The 19,516-nt window shown below is 39.5% G+C and overlaps 1 protein-coding gene across 1 annotated transcript in view; it reads left to right on the top strand.

Moving 5' to 3' along the window:
* LOC126194697 (insulin-degrading enzyme) overlaps nucleotides 1–19,516 on the top strand; it is a 196,661-nt gene that overhangs the window by 119,395 nt on the left and 57,750 nt on the right. Inside the window, 8 exon segments of the mRNA XM_049932922.1 lie at nucleotides 1,268–1,405; nucleotides 1,493–1,596; nucleotides 1,694–1,796; nucleotides 1,885–1,980; nucleotides 2,069–2,178; nucleotides 6,465–6,609; nucleotides 6,793–6,903; nucleotides 9,773–9,893. Coding sequence (XP_049788879.1) covers nucleotides 1,268–1,405; nucleotides 1,493–1,596; nucleotides 1,694–1,796; nucleotides 1,885–1,980; nucleotides 2,069–2,178; nucleotides 6,465–6,609; nucleotides 6,793–6,903; nucleotides 9,773–9,893 — 928 coding nt within the window.

The following is a 19,516-nucleotide window of genomic DNA, read 5'->3' as shown; positions in this document are numbered from 1 at the left end:
AATGCCAAATTTGCTGTGGGACATTGTATATATTCATACTCCAGTCCCTGTAGTGTAGAGAGCTATCATTGAGTTTCATTTGGTGGAAAACCAGAGCATCACAGGTATTCATAGACGTTTGTCTAATGTCTGTGGAGACCTGGCAGTGAACAAAAGAACAGGGAGTCATTGGGCGAGGCACCTGTCATCATCGCAGTGAGTTCGTGTAAACCTGTCAGACCTCCATGCACCGGCTGGCAGCACACAGCCACTCTCATTTGAGGTGATTGACGTACACAAACAAACACCTCGCTGTGCAACTGGATGTCTCTGTTGGTAGTGCTAACGTACTTATCCACTAGTTGGGGTACTGAAGGTGATGGGTTCTTCGTCACCTAACGGGAGATCATAAAGAGCTAAAAGGACAATCTGTGCGGTGTTGCTTGCATGTTATAAGGCTGATCGTGGCAATTTTTTGTGGAAATAAAACAGAAACTCGTAGAGAGGTGCCATACCACCTCTCCTCCGAAGGAGAAGTTCAAAGCCGCACCCTCAGGCAGTTAAGTCATGGTGACAGTCTTATGCAACTCTCAAGGGGTTATTCTGTTTGATGTCCTCCCATATGGTGCAAGGATCAACTCTGAAGTGTATTGTGCTACCTTCAGGAAATTGCAGAAACTATTGCAGCATGTTTGTCACCAAAAATGCCGATGAACTTCCCCCTTTCCATAACAATGCAATGCCACACACAAGTCTGCACATCTGAAAGGAACTCACAAAACTTCATTGGACTGTTCTTCATCATCCACCCTACAGCCCAGATCTTGCATCTTCCAACATCCATCCGTTTGACCCAATGAAGGATGCACTTTGCGGGAAGCAGTATGTGGATGATCGAGAAGTTACTGATACAGCAAGATGTTGACTCTGACATTGTCCAGTAGAGTGGTACCATGTGGCATTTGGTCCTCTCACTAAGGCTGTCGCATTGAACAGAGATTATGATGAAAAATAGATTTTTATAATAAAAAAGTGGGGAATATTATGGTGTATTGCAATCCTGAATAAAACCTACCTGCTTTCAGCAAAAAGTGTTGCATTACTTATGGAATGCGCCTCGTATTTTCAAATTCTGTTTGTAAGTGAACCCAACTCGTTTAATTTTACTGATGTTAATACAAAACTCATCTCAAATTTTGTGTTATTACTATAAATTTCAATGACATGCTGAACTTTATTGTTTTAAGTTTTGTAATGAGATTAATATTAATCTTAATTTTTCAAATAGTACATAAATATGTTGAAGAAGGAAGGACCAAAGCAGTGGATTTTTGAAGAATACAGAGATATTATGACAATGCATTTTCGTTTTAAAGATAAGGAAATGCCCCAGAACCACGCATCAACAACAGCTCAGAACCTTAATGTAAGTGATCTATTGTCCAACGAGTTAAAATGTAATGATAATTAGAAGTTATAGCAAAATCTAACATGAATAAATGACTGCCCCAAGGAATATCCTTTGGAAGAAGTACTCTCTGGACATTATCTGATAACTGAGTGGAAACCTGAGCTTATAAAAATGGTAATGGATTATTTGACACCACAAAACATAAGGTAAGTGTGTGTGTGTGTGTGTGTGTGTGTGTGTGTGTGTGTGTGTGTGTGTGTAGTCATAAAAAGTTGATTGTTTTAACATGTTCTGTTTTGATAGGATTGCAGTTGTTGGAAGAAAATTCGAAGAACTGGTAGATCAGACAGAAAAATGGTATGGGACAAAATACAAATTGGAAGAAATTCCTCAGGAAACATTAAAGGTACATAGGTTTGCATTCACACCACGTGAAAATTTTGAATGGTTAAAATGTGATATTCTTTGTAATAATTTTGATTTTTCATCCACAGAGATGGGAAGAAACAAATTTATGTGAAGATCTAAAACTTCCCCCCAAAAACGAATTTATTCCAACTGGTTTTGATCTGTTACCTCGTGAAGATAATGTAAGTCATTTTTAAGCATAATACTTGGAACAACAGTCTGAATACTAAAGTCAGAATTCAGCTGTTCAATAAAGACTTTGTTTTGCAGGCACCTGAACATCCTACAATTATCCAGAACACTCCACTGACTAGAGTTTGGTTCAAACAAGATGATGAATTTCTGCTGCCTAAAGCAAACTTGAGTTTTGAATTTGTGAGGTTAGATTCCTGTCTTTAGTGTTTAGGTTCATATTGTTGAATCAACACAAAATGATAAACTTTAATGCAGCACATGTTTGATACATTCTAGTAACTACATCTTTGGTTTGTTATAATCTAGAAGTGTGGAATCATAACTCAGTTGCTTATGTATGAAATTACCTTTGCCAAGTGTTTGTATATCTCTCACTAAATGTTGCTTTTATTCAAACTAAGAATAAAGGAGGAAGGGAAACTAGAATTTAGCACACAATTGAGGATGAGGAGGAGATCATTTATGAATGGAGCACAGGTTAAAACAATTTAGGGAATACATGGGCAATCGAAATCTGGATAGCTGTTTGGGGAGTTGCACCGTGTTCTTTCTGAATGTGACTGAAAAAGCATGTCAGTGGTGTCATTAGAGCTCAGATAGTCCACGGATAGAAAAGACCGGCTGTGTCACTACCAAAGAAACCATTGTGACAGTTGCCACATTACATTTTAAGGAAACACCAGGATACTAAAAGTTGAATAGCCGAATATGTACATAAACAACTATCCTTGTAAATGTCAGTCCAGGTCCTGCACCACTGCACAACGTTACTCAGATTTTCAGATTAAATGTAAATTCCCAAGTAACTGGATGAATGAATTGATTTTTATGTGGGAATGAAATGGCATACCCTGTCAATGAAGACATGTATAGTAAAACTCTGCAATGTTTACACAAACTTGAGAGTAAGGGTGGGGGGACATAATGGCCACTACATCTTTTACTGTAATTTTTTGCTTCAGTTATTCATGTTTTGATGGCTCATACATCTAAGATACTGTTAATATTATCTTCTTAATTTTCATTTAGAATTAAGACCTAATAGTAATGAGACATTCATTTAGCATATTCTAGCAGCCCGCCAGAGAGGTTAGTGAAAACTGATGCATAAACAAAACGTCAGCTGTGTACAATATAAGTGTAGGATTATGTTCGAAATGAGTGCAGTGATGGATATAATAGTGTGAAATATTGAGAAATGTTTGATTTGTTGTAAATGAACAAGTATAGTCCACCAATGAGACAGTGGGGGCCCAGTATGTCGAAGAGCACAGTTAAGCTTGCCATAAAATGTTCAGTGAACCAGTGAGAAGTGGGAAATAGATCACTCCTTAAAGGCCGATCTTTGAACAAGGCAAGAAGCTATATATTGTACAAAAGATAAAGAGTAACAAGGTGTTTTTTTAATATTACTATGAAAAATTCTGTGTTTATGAGTTGTTTTTATTTTATTTATATTAGCTCAATAAAGGATGAATTTGAGTCCTGACGTTTCATCAACAATGTAGTCAGTTATGTTTGTGAATGTGTCCTAAATAAAGCCAGTTAACATCACTGTCTCTTAATTATGTAAGGAGACAAAACTTCCTGCTGGTCATGTGTCGTTTCTTCAACTATCTGTGGAAAACGCTATTTCAGTTCTGCTTTTACTTTCCGTGCCAACCTCCATAGTTAAGAGGTCAACTTGTCTGACTGCTATGTGGAGGGTCCAGGTTCAATTCCTGTTACTACCAGAAATTTTTCCTTAATTAGAGGACTGAAATGGGGCTACTTGAGTGATAAATAGTGACTATATGGCCAGGGAAACTGATATACAGGAGAGAGATGTACCACTATACTGTAGCAAAATGACACCATTTGCAAAAGTTGACATGGCAGCTCAGTGGCCCAATATGCTAACCTCATATTTTATTTTTCATTGTGCCTCAGCTTTAACTTTTACCCATTTTCCTATATAGGTTTCCCAAGCTATTCGTTATTCTATTCATTTTGTGTTTTGCCAGATTGTCTGTTTTTTCTGAAGAAATTTATTTATGAGGGTCTCTCCAAAAGAAATGCACACATTTTTTTTTTTTTTTAATCCATCTTTTATTCTACGTGTTTGGAAGTTTTACAGTGTGTAGATACATCCTTTAGGAACAATATTTTCATTTCTCCACATAATTTCCATTCCTCTCAACTGCCTTATGCCATTTTGGAACCAGCACCTGTATACCCGCACGGTAAAATTCTGGACCAACCTGTTGGAGCCACTGTTTGGCAGCATGCACAAGGGAGTCAACAGCTACAAACCTTGTTCCACAAAAAGAGTCTTTCAGTTCCTCAAAGAGATAATCACATGGAGCTAGGGCAGGACTGTAAGGCCGGTGTTTCAGTGTTGTCTATCCAAGTTTTGTGATCGCTTCCATGGTTTTTTGACTGACATGTGGCTGTGCATTGTCGTGCAATAGCAAAACATCCTGCTTTTGCCGATGTGGTCGAACACGACTCAGTCGAGCTTGAAGTTTCTTCTGTGTCATCACATATGCATCAGAATTTATGGTGGTTCCACTTGGCATTATGTCCACAAGCAAGAGTCCTTCAGAATCGAAAAACACCGTAGCCATAACTTTTCCAGCAGAAGGTGTGGTTTAGATTTTTTTTCCTTGGGTGAATTTGCATGATGCCACTCCATTGATTGCCTCTTCGTCTCTGGTGAAAAATGATGGAGCCATGTTTCATCACATGTCACATTTCTTCCAAGAAATTCATCTTCACCATTCTCGTACTGTTCCAAAAGTTCGCTGCATACTGTTTTTCTTGTTCCTTTGTGAGCCACTGTCAACATCCTGGGAACCTACCTGGCACAAACCTTTTTTAACGCCAACACTTTCAGCATTCTGCAAACACTTTCAGCATTCTGCAAACACTTCCTTCCCCTATCCCAATGTAGCGTGACAATTCATTCACTGTGATGTGTCTGTCAGCAGTCACCAATTCGTTAACTCTCTGTACATTGTCTGGAGCATGTGCAGTATGAGGCCTGCCACTGTGAGAACAGTCCTCAATATTGCCGTGCCCGCTTTCATCACGTAACCTGCTGGCCCACCGACTAACTGTACTGCGATCGACAGCAGCATCTCCATACACCTTTTTCAACCTCTTGTGGATTATCCCATTGTCTCGTTTTCACATCACAGGAATTCTATGACGGCACGTTGCTTCTAACGAAAGTCAAGTGTAGCAGCCGTCTTGAAGACGTGCTGTGACGGCGCCACTCACGGGAACAGGTTGAACTAAGTTTGAAAACAAGTGGGAAGGATGTATCTACACACTGTAAAACTTTCATACATGCAGAATGGAAACTGCATTTTTACAAAAATAGTGTGCATTTCTTTTGGAGTGACCCTCGTATATTGGATGTTACAGGAAGTAATACCTAAAAAGAATTTGAATCAGCTGTAATAAAACTCTTTAAAATATTATTGTAATTCTTGTTATTAACGCTTTGGCTGCTTTAAGTGGGCCTATACACCGCTAAACATAAATGAGCTTCTGTAAATATCTAAAAAAGAAGTGGTGGAGGGATGAACAGAGATAAGAATAGTTGATGTATCTAGGCTTCTTGCTGTCAAAAATTCCCTCATCTGGAATTACAGAGGAACATAAAAAAGTAAAACAAAATGAAATGTGGAGAAGTTGATACAAAAAGAGCTTCATGCCCCTCAGATTTGTGGGTTGACATCATAGGTGTTTGCTGGGGTAAGGGGCAGCAGCGAGAGGTGGTGATTGCCCTCCACCTCTCTCCCTGGAATCTACAGTAAAAAGTTTTCATTCATAACAGAATTCTCATACATCATGAAGTACCACCATTTCTCAGGGGTATAATAAAGTTTTTGTGTCTCCTATGAAATTTAATTGTTGTGTGGCATGACACCTCTCGAAACTGACTAACTCATTTATATGAAAAAAATGGCAATTTTAGAGCGTAAAGTTTTTCCACATCAGTGGCTATGGAAATTGCAATGGGAACAGTATTAATTTTGATATAAAATTCTTGTGATTGTTGCCAAATAAACCATTTATACAAAGGGAAAACTGTCCTCAATCTGAAGATTGGTTTAAACACTGCAGTGCTTTACTAGGTCCTGTTCTATTTGAGATGGTATGCCTTCATCTTCTATTGACCTGTGCTCTAACTTATCCAGCAAGTTACAGGAGAGACCTGCATTTTACTGTGGACCATGAAGTATGGTGCATCTTGTCATTCTTCACATATAAAAACCACTATTGGGGATGGAAGAAGGAATAAATGACAGAAAACCTCCTAGAACCTTCTGGTGATTGAACCTCGGACCTTTGTTCTTTCATTGATTGTTGTCAAATAAACTACTTTAAATGAGAGAGGCTGAACCTTGATCTAACTTTAGTGTATTGTCATCAATAATTATTGAAATAAGCTATTCATGTTAAATGTATCATACTATTGCAGCCCTCTGGCCTATTTAGACCCTGTAAGTTGCAACATGACATATATGTTTGTGTTGCTGTTTAAAGACGCCCTGAATGAATATGCCTATGCTGCTGAACTTGCCGGTCTGCGATGGGAGTTATCAAACACTAAATATGGAATGATAGTGAGTATATGGCTATATTCTGAACATTATGGTAACAGTTTAGAGAGAGTCTACATACATTTTCAATTAAGTGACTATTTCAATAAACTGGGAGTGATATGTAGAATCTGAAATTATTGTTGTGTGTATTGCATTGTTTTTACAACTTCTAGTCTTTATATGTAACACTTTTTTCCCTTACAGCTTGGTATTGGTGGATACAATAACAAGCAGCATGTTCTGTTGGATAAAATAGTGGAGAAGCTAACCAATTTCAAAATAGACCCAAAAAGATTTGATATTTTAAAGGAGCATGTAGGTTTGTTTTCACTTTATCTAAATATAAGTTATATTAGCTGTATAAAATTTTGAATGTCTTCATTACGTGAAAACAAAATTACATGCATGATGTGTCTTTATTATTTTATTATGTGAAAACAAAATCACATGTATGATGTGCCCCCTCCACACACACACACACACACACACACACACACACACAGAGAGAGAGAGAGAGAGAGAGAGAGAGAGATCTGAAAAATTAAACTTTACAATATTTTGACTTCTCTGTCATTTTTGTCATCTTCAAGGTCTTCAAGGAATGTATTAAACTTGAAACATCTCAGTATACCTTCGTTAATGGAATGTGAGCCCCATATGAATGCTATAGAAGATGAGAGATATTTTATGTTGTGCAGTTTTGACTCTGTGCAACTGGAACTATAAGGAGAAAAGAATGTATAATCATAGCTGTTAATCAGGCACACCTTTTTGTTAATTCTTTAAGAGTTCTTTCAGTTGTGCATCAAAATTTCTTTGTAAGCACTAACATAATGCAAACAAAATTCAGAGAACAGAGGTTTTGTAGTCCAGATTTGTGATTCTGGCTTCATCAGCAAATATAAACCATTTGAAATGAGATCCATAGTATATGAATAGGTCTTATACCTGTTCTCTGTGGCATGGGTAAGGTACACAGCATATTTGTGTAAGTTTGTATTCAGAGGGAACAGAAGCCATATAGGTCTGACCATACTGATGTTGGATTTTTGTGAATTTCATTTATTGCGTCAGACATACACCAGTAAGGTATATTTGCAGGTCCCAACACCAGCCTCTTGTCTAACCAAACTCAGTGCTATTTCTCTAAGGGTTTTGCTGTTAAGGTGATATTACAACCAAAGAAATTAAGCTTACATCTTCAAATTTTGTAGTCCTTTTTGTTGTCAGTTGCTATAATATTAATGTACGTTGATAAATATTACTTAGGGCTGTCTAATCACTATTCAATAAAACACAGTGTTTGTGCTACATGCATTTCATCTTTATTATTCTTGAGGCATTGTCAGTGGCTTGGAATATGTACATGTTCTTGTTTATACTAGTTAGTTTACGTTTAGGCCATTGTGTATTGAGGTTATAAACAGTTCTGGAACTTTTTGCTTTTCTGTGATGACGTAATAATTCTAGGTGTAGGTTCAGGGATGCTGATCTACAAGTGTTCTTTTTCATTTCTACAGCTGTTCTTAATATGCTTACTGCCATTTAAAAGTTCATTTTCACAGGACTAGAAATTGAACACTGGTTCCGATCTTGTGTTTGGACAGTGTTGCTGACTGTTCAGTGCTTTTTCACACACACACACATACGTCCACCGGACCTCGATAGCTGTGTGGTCAGTGCACAGAATGTTATGCAAAGGGGCCCAGGTTTGATTTCCGGCTAGGTCAGAGATTTTCTGCACTCAGGGACTGGGTGTTGTGTTGTCATCATCATCTCATCCCCATCAACACACAAGTTGCTGAAGTGGCATCAGCTAGAAAGACTTTCACCAGGTGACCAGTCTACCTGTCTACCCAATGGGAGGCCCTAGCCACAAGACATGTCATTTCATTTCACATGCGCGTGCCATCCCCCCCCCCCCTTCCCCCCCGCCTCCTGACACACACACACACACACACACACACACACACACACATTGCTGGCATCTCAGAAAACAGTTTTCCTGCATTTTAGATGTTTTGAATGTGTTTGTATCAAATATGTGTATTTTGTAACACATCCTACATGTCCAGAATGCAGGAAAGCTCTGAAGCCTCAAACCTACTGCATATCCTCCAAACTAACTTCTGCCAGCCAACAATCAAGAGGGAAAAATTTTAGGGATCATGAATACAGAAAATTGAATGTCAATGTTGTGATGCAGATTTGATAGACATAATATGCAGAAGTTTTAAAAGATGTTGCAAATAACACATTAGGTGTTGGAAGTATGAAACAAAGCATTTCATATTTGCAGAACACACACAACACGAGAGCCACCATCCTACAAACATGGATCAAGATATGAAAATAATTACAATAAACAACAACAACAAACATCTTACACAAATGCAGGAAAACTGCCGTATCCATAAAGCCACTGCTGACTATTAACATGTGATAAATTATCAGACTTACATCGGTATAGATACTCTACTAAACTTAATAAAAGAAATGATAAGATAGAAAATCAGTTTGTACATGCAGCTATATTAAAACAAATTCATATCAGCACCCACAAAATCTGTAAATAGAACTTTAAATCATTACTAAATTGCAGAAAAGCAAAAAGTGCCAGAACTATTTATAACCTCAGCCTACAACATCATAAATGTAAACGAAATAATATAAACAAAAATATGCACATATTCCAAGCCACTGAAGATATCTTGCAAACAATAAAGGCGAAGTGTATGTGTGTGCAAAATTCGTGTTGTATTCAGTTGTGATTAGATAGGGTGAAGTAATAATTATCAGCATGCCATAAAACTAAATTAAAATTCTCCTTGGCAAATAAACACAGTGCGACCTTTGAGAGGTGATGTTTGATATTCTTAGTCTCTTTATAATTTGAATAACAATAATTCTGAGAAATCTTTCAACACATGATCAAGTTATCAAAATCATTGTTATGATGTACCTATTGTGTTCCTACCGATTCAACACATATGTTTCATGATTATCACAACTCTCCTTTGGAACATGGTGTAGGCTGTGGCATAATAAACTGTGGAGGTTGACATTGTCTTGTAATTTTTTCTGCAGAAATTAATTCATATCAATGACAACCTGTTTTATTATTGCTTTTTCAAATAAATGTAATAATTTATTTAAAGGAAAATATAATTTGCACCTTTTTCAGTATATTCGTGGATTGAAGAATTTTGAAGCTGAGCAACCATACCAGCATGCTGTGTACTATTCTGCAGTCCTTCTTGCAGAACAGGCGTGGACTAAAGAGGAACTTCTAGCTGCTACTCATGGTGCGCTTCATCCCCTGCATAGCGAATATCATTTAATGTTTTCAGTGTCAAGCCTAGTTCTTTGTACTTGGCTATAAAAATTGTGTGATTTTTGCAGTAATCAGACAAACTGCTAATGTCTCATTGTTAGTAGAGATGACAAACTATCCACCATTTTAACACTGCTTTTTATACTTATACACTTCAGTAAAAGAATTAGGTTTAGGTAGGTAGTGAAAGAATTAGGTTTTTTTAAGAGTAGCACATAATTCATGACTGTTTTGAAAATTTAGAAGAAATGTTTTGGAAAAAGACACAACAAAATATTTTAAAATTTGTTTTGGTATTCTTCAGTCTTACAAAGTGATTCATAAAAGTTCTCGCATGTAAGTGTATGTATCATGTTTTCTTGGTGCGATTGATGAACAGCGTACTCTTCGAGTGTTCAGTCGAGCTGTTTCTATTTCTGTGTCCCATATATCAGTGACCTACCCAGTCATCTTATTTGAGTGCTGTGAGTTGTGTTATGTGTACTTGCTACCTGGACTCTAATCCAGTTGTAGTACAGACAGCAGCTACACGTAGCACAGCTCGTAACACTCGAATATAATGACTGGATCGGATGTTGAAATATGAATCATAAAAAGGAAAACAGCTCAATTAAACACCTGGAAGTACAACATTAATCCTAAGAATATCTTTCCTATACAGTAGATGTTAGAAAAGGTGGCATAAATATAACTTAGAACTGTCAACAAGATATTAACTTGCAAACCAGAACTACAAAAATTACACTTGGACAGAAGGCAATTAAAGTTACCATCCAGCCATTGAGATTTAGATTTACTGTGATTCCCTGTATTGCATAAGGTGAATGCTGGAATGGTTCCCTTAAAAAGATACAGCCGATTTCCTTCCTCAACTTGAGCTTTGTGCTTTCTCTTATGGCCTCATCGTCAGCAGTGTATTGAACTCCGTTCTTCCTTGAAAAGAGGTGTGCATTACACACAGATGTTAACATTAAATGGATCACTCCAACTTCTGGTAACTGCAGAAGACTTCTTGGACTAATAAAATCAACTGCAAAAAGTAGTATGCCTAAAGATGCAGAACCAGCATTATATTCCTGGTCGGATTGTATGGATGAAACAAGTCTCTGTCTGCTGTCTGAATACATTAGAAGGAAACAGGAAATCTTCAGCTAATGCTAGATCAGAAAAGTGGATATCAACTCTCACACATTCTACCCAGAGAACATTGTGTCTCATTTGCAAACACAATGTAACTGAGAAAACTGTCTTTCACAAACATGTGTACTGTAGCTCATAATCTAGTGTCTATATCGCAGGCTCCGGAGGATGTATGTTCTTGCTTTCCTCTCATCTTTGAACTGACTTTCTCATCCATTTATTGGGAGACCTACAGCTCTGCAATTTTCAAAATACAAATCAGTACCAGAGGTGAAAGAAAAGGTAAGTGATGGAAAAAAATCCTACAACTGACTGGAGATTGAACCTCATGACTAGTGTGACACTCAGTTAGCTACTGAACCAAACCAGCAAGTGAAGATGGAACCAAGGCAGAGGAATCGAAGCACCAAAGCAAATGACTGGTATATGTGTACATTTATCTGCAAGAGGTACTTAGCAGAATTCTGGCCTTATGACAAGGACAGTTACCCTGGTGGAAGATGCCATCATTGTTGGGGAAGTTCTCAAATGTGAAGGGATACAGATGGTCTGCTAAATGCCATCGTGCCTTCGATTACTACCACATATTCCGAGAAGCCCAGGCAAATGCCTCCATAGCGTAATGCTGCACCCACCGACCTGTGTTGTTGGTGCAGTGCATGTTTTGAACAGCTGTTTGCCTTGATGATGGCATATCTGGACGCAACCATCAACCTATTATAAATAGAAATAAGATTCATCCATCCAGGTGACTAGTTTTCGTCGATCCACAGTCCATTCCCCATGATACCAAGTCTGCTGCAGTCATAATTTATGATGTCATTGGGTCAACATGGGAACACACGGGGGCTGTCTGTGACGATCCCTGTGTTTGCCAGTGTGTGCTGAATGGTGTGATTCAAAGTACTTGTGACTGCACCAACATTGCAGTATGTCAGTTTCTGATTTACAGCCTTGGGGGAGGAGGGGGGGGGGGGTAAATCTCTGATTCCGCATTCTATGATGTGACACTGATGTCACACCTTGTCGCATACTCATCCTTCACTTTCCATAGGTGCTTCATCACAGTGGCATGTGAACAGCTGACCAGCTTCGCGGTACCCAAAATGATTGTTCCCAGGTGCTGGGAACCAGCCCTTTTATGTCTGTATTTCCTCATTTGCAGGTCATATCATCACCAGAGTGATTTCCCAATTGTCTCTGCTCCTTACTGTGTCGCATACCCTTAGTGCTATCAAGTGGCATTCAGTCTCGTAGTGGGCAGTGCTTATAATGTTACAGCTCATCTGTGTACATTGCATAGAATAGACTAGTGTGGAGAACTGCACCAAATCAGTTTTCAGACTGAAACAAACAATAACACAACACAAAAACAACAGCATTGTTCCCGGGTGCATTTTCAAATTAATCCAGTTAACTCAATAAAAACTTGGGTTGAAAACTTTGCAGATGTCTGTGAAACAACAAAGAAAAGAGATGGCAGAGCGAAGACAGTGCGTACTCCAGAGAATGTGGAAGCTGTAAGAATTGCTGTGGGAAGAAGCTCCAATAGATCAGTGCATAGACAGTGTGTTGCGCTTGGAATTTCTGACAGGACTGTCCAAAGGATTTTGAGGTTTGACTTACATCACCACCCATACAAAATCCAAGTGGTTAATGCTTTGAATAATAACAACTTCATGGTCTGACAGCATTTCTGTGAAAGTCTTTTGCAAATGATTGAAGAAAACGAGGAGCTTGTTTGCAACCTCTGGATGAGTGGTCAGGCAAATTTTCATCTCAGTGGATATGTGAGCAATCAGGACTTTAGATATTGGAGTCATCAGAACCCTCACCAACTCTTTGAAAAACTTCTCCACTCAAACAAGGTAACAGTTTGGTGTGCAATGTCCTCATAAGGAATAATAGGCCCTTATTTTTTTTTAGGGCGAAAGAGGGCAATCTGTTACCGTGAATGCTGAGCGCTATTCAACAATGTTAAGGACATTCTTCATACCTCAGCTTCGTCAATATGCAGTGAATGATGAAACATTATTTCAACAAGATGGAGCAACAAGTCACACAGCCCGTGTGAGCATTAATGTTTTCACTGAAGTTTTTCCTAACTGGGTGATTTCAAAGAATGGAGCAATTGTTTGGCCACCCGTTCACCCGGTCTTACAGCTTGTGATTTTTTCTTACCTTAAGAGCAAAATGTGCGAAGAATGTTCTCATAATGTTGGTGATCTCAAAGCGAGAATTTGGCTGGAAATCAAGGGATTTCCTCAGGGCGTGCTCCATCATGTAATGGGGAGCTTCATAAATCTCCCGCGAGAATGCCGTGATTGAGAAGGACGTCGTCTTCCTGATGTTTTTTCAAACAATGAAAAAAATGTGTTGATGTTTCTTATATGATTTTTAACGTAAAATAAGATTGTATGGATAAAATTTTGATATCTCCATCCATGTTCATTTTACACTCATTTAAAAAAATGCAGGTTTGACTGCCGCACCCTGTACGTATTCCCCAGATGAATGTTGATCTGGTGTATGTGTCAATAGCAGCCACACTTCAGTGGGTGATGACCAACTATGCGACACAGTAAGAATCCTATGCGGTATTTATTCTCAACTGCTGTGGCATGGTTATTCACACTCTGCAATATTCAGCCTCCTGAAACCTGATGACAAAGCAATCCTCCCAGCTGATAGTCTAGGATACTAAAGAACTGCTCTCTTCCATTCCATCACAAAATGGAACAATTTGCTGCAGTGAGACTGAAATCTCCAAAGACTGACTGGAAGATGACCAAAGAACACTCTCACACTCCCTCTCTCCTCACACACACACACACACACACACACACACAGGGAAATAATAGTGAAGCACATAGTAGGAGAAGAAAAAATGAAACTGGTCTGTTGAGAGGGTATGTGACGCTATTCAGTAATTACAAAATAGAATCAAATTAACAAAGTACTTGTCAGTAGTAAGAGCCCATTTATTAGCAAGTCATTGCACTCCTTCTGGGATGGACACATGCATAGATACGGATGGAAAGGGTGTCTGAAGCTGTCATAGCCTCTCCTAAGACAAGCTGGCCCACATCTGTTGTAACTAATCCTTGGCATCTCGGATACAGGCACTGACAAGGAGTCAGCACCAGAGATTGTCGCATACGTGTTCTGTTGGTTACAGATCTGTGATCTTGCTGGCCGTGGGCTTACCTAGACATCCTACAACTAGTTCAGAGAGAGATACTGTGGGAGGACGATTATTGTCCTATCAAAAAATACTGTCTGGCAAGGCAATGTTTTGTGCTCTGGCCCCAGATGAGCTGGTTGGGCCTGCTCTCTGCCATCGGCACAGTTGAATGCGGTACAGGGGGACGGAGGGCCACGTGGTCGGCACTCTGCTCTCCTTGTCATCGTCAGGTTTCTCGATCTTGGAACCATTATAGCTCAATCGAATAGCTCCTCGATTGGCCTTGAGAAGCTGAGTACACCACAGTTCTAGTCCTCCCACCGAGGAAAAAAATCACTGCCCGTACAGGCGATAAAACCCTTGGCAGTCAGCTCCGCTGACCACTCAGCTGCAAATTTGTTCTCTGTTGAAAAATGGCACCACAATACTGTCGCAAGAGAGGGTAACACCAGGATGCAGGATGCCCATGACGCACTGTTGTGCCGTCAGCTTTCTCTCTGTCCCTACCAGCACTGACGTGAATTCGTACCTGATGGCTCCAAACACAAGGGTGCCAGGAGTAACACAGCTGTGCTTCTCCATAACATTACAAGAATAGGACGTGGAATGTTACTGCTGGTGTTTGCTACTGGGGATTGTTTAACTGGGGTACTGATTCCATGAATGTGATCTGTCAAGAGTATGTTCACTTAGCCAACAAATTATGCAATACATATTGGTCTGTCCCTTTGTTTCTGTATGTTTGTTCAATGTGTGAGCACCTAAAATGAATTGCACCCCTCCTGTGGCTTTTTCACTACTAATAAAGGGCTTCGACTCCTTTCTATTACCTTATTTTCTACAGTCTTATTTATGTTTTTGTTCACAACCATTTGACTGCTGGGGACGATTTAACTCGTCATGCCTCGCTGTTCCCCTGGCACGCCTGACGTGTATAAGCGCGGCCCTTTGGTCTTCCCTACAGCGCTAAGGATGTGTTGACGAGTACCACACCACCGGCCTTTCCACCGCTAGGGACGAGTTTAGGTGTGCTGAATCACAGCTACCTAAGCGCTACAGACGTGTAAACACACACAGGTGTCTTTCCGCCCTCCTCTTCCAGTATCTGTTCAGTGGTCTGACTATATAGTTAAAGAGCTCATTATGTTTGTTGCTGCGTTTCCTCTTTGCAGAATTCGACTCAGATTCCTGTGTTTTCATCAGTTTTCTTGTTTTCCTACATGAGAAATGTCACGTTGCCGTGGTTACACAGATAAAGAAATTCTCGATATGCTCTCTAATAGCGATAGTGAGTGTGAATTATCTGACATTGCTGCAATGATCAGTCTTCAACAGCATCTTTAAGCTGTAGTACTCAGCCCTTTACATCAGAGGGGAGAGCAAGAAGTACAGTCAGCAGTTCCTCTGAATCTGAGGAATCAGAAAGTGACAGTGAAACGGTTCAGAAAAGAGCACGCTTAAGTGACACATTTTACTGGAAAGAAACTGATTTCCATCTGTTAGCCATTACTTCGATGACTCGAGTTCACGACACAAATGTCAATTAGATATTGACCCAAGCATTCTTTCATTTTTTGTGATATTTCTGTCTCAAGAACTGTTGCAATTTATTGCAGACAAAACAATTTGTTTTTGCATTACACCAGAGAAAATACTACAGAATCTGTGAATTCTCGGCTGTCAAAGTGGAAAGACACTGAATTTGAGTAAATGTATTGTTTTGTTGCTATTTTTGTGCAAGTTAAGAAGTTAAAATTAAGTGATTATTGGTCCAGAGATACTCTTTTGAACACACCAGTTTCCAGTGAAATTATGTCCAGAGACTGTTTTTTTCTACTTCTGAGTGACAAAGTTCGAAAGACGTTCCATAATTCATTTCGCCCACATCACAAGCTTTGTAGAGATGAAAGTCTCTTGCTGTTCAAAGGATGATTATCTTTTAAGCAGTTTATTCCAACTAAGCGAAGTAGATTCGGAATAAAGACATTTGTACTGGGTCACTGTCAGAGTGGGTATATTTTGGATTTTATTGTATATACAGGCACAACAACAGAAATTGGGTTCAACAATTTGGGAAAAAGTGGCGACGTGGTGACAACCTTTATGGGACCGTATTTGGAACAGGGTCATATTCTATATGTCGATTACTGGTACTCCAGCCAGGCTCCCTTCCTCTAGCTTCCCAACCACGGAACAGCTGTGTGTGGCACTGTTCATAAAAATAGGCGCAACATGCCAAAACTGCAGAAGAAATTAAAACAAGAAGAAACTGAGTTTAAGCCCACTGACAAGGTCTTTGCTATCAAGTGGTGTGAACATGGTGGAAACAAAGAAGACTGACAGAAATACTGGGGAAAAAATAAAGATACCAAAATGTATTGTAGCTTACAATTTGAGTATGGATGCAGCTGACCGTTGTGACATGTTACTGAGCTCAGTGGGATCGGTGCGTAAGACTGAGAAATGGTTCAAGATTTTTTTTTTTTTTACATTCTGGATTTGTACACTCTAATGCCCACACTCTCCACCGGTCGGTAACAGGGCGAAAAATGGCACTCGCAGAGTTTCACCTTTCTCTCGTAAGGGAGATTGTAGAAAAATATGCTACAGAACACAAAAAAGCTGATAGGGGAAGGCGTTAAGAGGACGAGAATCCTCTGCAATTCACAGGGAGACATTTTCCGTCTGTTATCGTGAGTGAACATTCGCAGACAAGTACGCTAACGTGCAGATGCGTGATTTGCACGAAACAGGAAGTGCGCCGGGAAACTGAATACCAATGCAAAACTTGCAATGTTCCATTATGTGTTGTACCCTGCTTTGAGACTTATCGTACAAAGAAGCATTATTAATAATTGGGAACTAAATCTGAGAAAATTTATTGACACTTATGAAGGAATTACTTTAAAAAAAGGCAAAATGTAAAAAATATAAATCTGTTTTTAACTTCGCCAGTGCCGGTCCAAAGAACAGGTCAAAAAGGATGGGAAATAGATGCAACAGGTGTAAAATTATTCAAACGAAGCCTGACTTCTTCATATGTAGCAGTTTACTGGCAAATGAACAGACGTGGTGATTGAGATGGTGCAATATCTGTACTGTAGCAGATGTAATTACGCCGAGTGCATTGCGCCAGTATAACAAAACCCATATATTAATCTATGTACCATACAGTTATTAATGTGTAACATGGACAGTTATATTCTCTTATCCTTAGTAGTACAAATATAGATCACATTCGGTCTACTTGTACAAAACCTGTTTTCCATAACTGATTTAAATGCCTTTGATCAACGAGAAACAACATGACAAAATTAAAATACTGTTCTCAGTGTGATCTTTCTTGCTAGTTTGCCTCTGTTGTTAGCCAGTATTGGAAATTAAACTCATTGTTCTGGGGAGGGTTGAGGTCTTAAAATTTGTTGTTCGAATGAGACTGGCATTGAAGCATTAATAGAAAATGGTATTAATAAAAGAAGTATCGAATATGCCCTGCTTTCATCTTTTCATAAAAATCAACATCTTTTCGACTAATTTGTAGATCTACATCTACATCTACATTTATACTCCGCAAGCCACCCAACGGTGTGTGGCGGAGGGCACTTTACGTGCCACTGTCATTACCTCCCTTTCCTGTTCCAGTCGCGTATGGTTCGCGGGAAGAACGACTGTCTGAAAGCCTCCGTGCGCGCTCGAATCTCTCTAATTTTACATTCATGATCTCCTCGGGAGGTATAAGTAGGGGGAAGCAATATATTCGATACCTCATCCAGAAACGCACCCTCTCGAAACCTGGACAACAAGCTACACCGCGATGCAGAGCGCCTCTCTTGCAGAGTCTGCCACTTGAGTTTGCTAAACATCTCCGTAACGCTATCACGGTTACCAAATAACCCTGTGACGAAACGCGCCGCTCTTCTTTGGATCTTCTCTATCTCCTCCGTCAACCCGATCTGGTACAGATCCCACACTGATGAGCAATACTCAAGTATAGGTCGAACGAGTGTTTTGTAAGCCACCTCCTTTGTTGATGGACTACATTTTCTAAGCACTCTCCCAATGAATCTCAACCTGGTACCCGCCTTACCAACAATTAATTTTATATGATCATTCCACTTCAAATCGTTCCGCACGCATACTCCCAGATATTTTACAGAAGTAACTGCTACCAGTGTATGTTCCTCTATCATCTACCGAGCGAGGTGGCGCAGTGGCTAGCACACTGGACTCGCATTCGGGAGGACGACGGTTCAATCCCGTCTCGGGCCATCCTGATTTAGGTTTTCCATGATTTCCCTAAATCATTTCAGGCAAATGCCGGGATGGTTCCTTTGAAAGGGCACGGCCGATTTCCTTCCCAATCCTTCCCTAACCAGAGCTTGCGCTCCGTCTCTAATGAACTCGTTGTCGACGGGATGTTAAACACTAACCACCACCACTGCTATCATATAATCATACAATAAAGGATCCTTCTTTCTATGTATTCGCAATACATTACATTTGTAATTATTGGAAATTGGATTATTGGAAAATAGTAGGGGAATAAAAATTTTTATTCCTTACCATTGTGCTGTCAACCTATTGCACTCTAAACTTCATTTTCATCATGCGTTCACTCTACTAGATATGCGAATCCAAAAGTTACATTGTTTTCAGGCCTGATTTTCACACCCAACTTTCGTTCCTGTTGTACGGCTTGGTATGTTTTACAGAGCATAATTTTCTAGCAAAATAAAAATGAAAATAATGCAGTTTTGATGTTCTTACAAAATCTTCAATTTTGCACTTAATTCATTCAGTAATGAAAAGTGCTATGGCAATGAAACTTCATGCCAAGTTTCACGTTCATCGTAGCATCAGTTCAGGAGATGAAAGAAGCCAAACTTCAAATGTTTTTCAGGCGCCTTTTTTTTTTCTGGCCGATTTATGTACAATTTTCTGCCTCAACATGGCTCGTAAAATTCTTTTCATTATTATTCTTAAGAGAATACCTAAAGTTGTACAAGATGGCCAAATTTTATTTCTTTATAAAAACTATTGACCGAGATATTACAGCTCAAAGTCGCCAAAAATTCATGCTGTGTCTGTGCGAGTCACAATCTTCTGAGAAATATTTAGCACAGGGCAGATCGTGCAGCAGGGCCAATCCTGTCCCGGCGGCGGCTACAAGGGACAGGCTCGCAGCACAGGTAGCCAGATTATGCCACAGGTCTCGGCGCCTCAGCGCGCCAAGCAGATGGCGCGCCTCCAGCAGTCAAAGGGTTAAACGT

This window comes from Schistocerca nitens, chromosome 7 (assembly GCF_023898315.1).
Source record: "Schistocerca nitens isolate TAMUIC-IGC-003100 chromosome 7, iqSchNite1.1, whole genome shotgun sequence".
NCBI classification, from domain to species: Eukaryota; Metazoa; Arthropoda; class Insecta; order Orthoptera; family Acrididae; genus Schistocerca; species Schistocerca nitens.
This window is presented reverse-complemented; position numbering and strand designations above follow the sequence as displayed.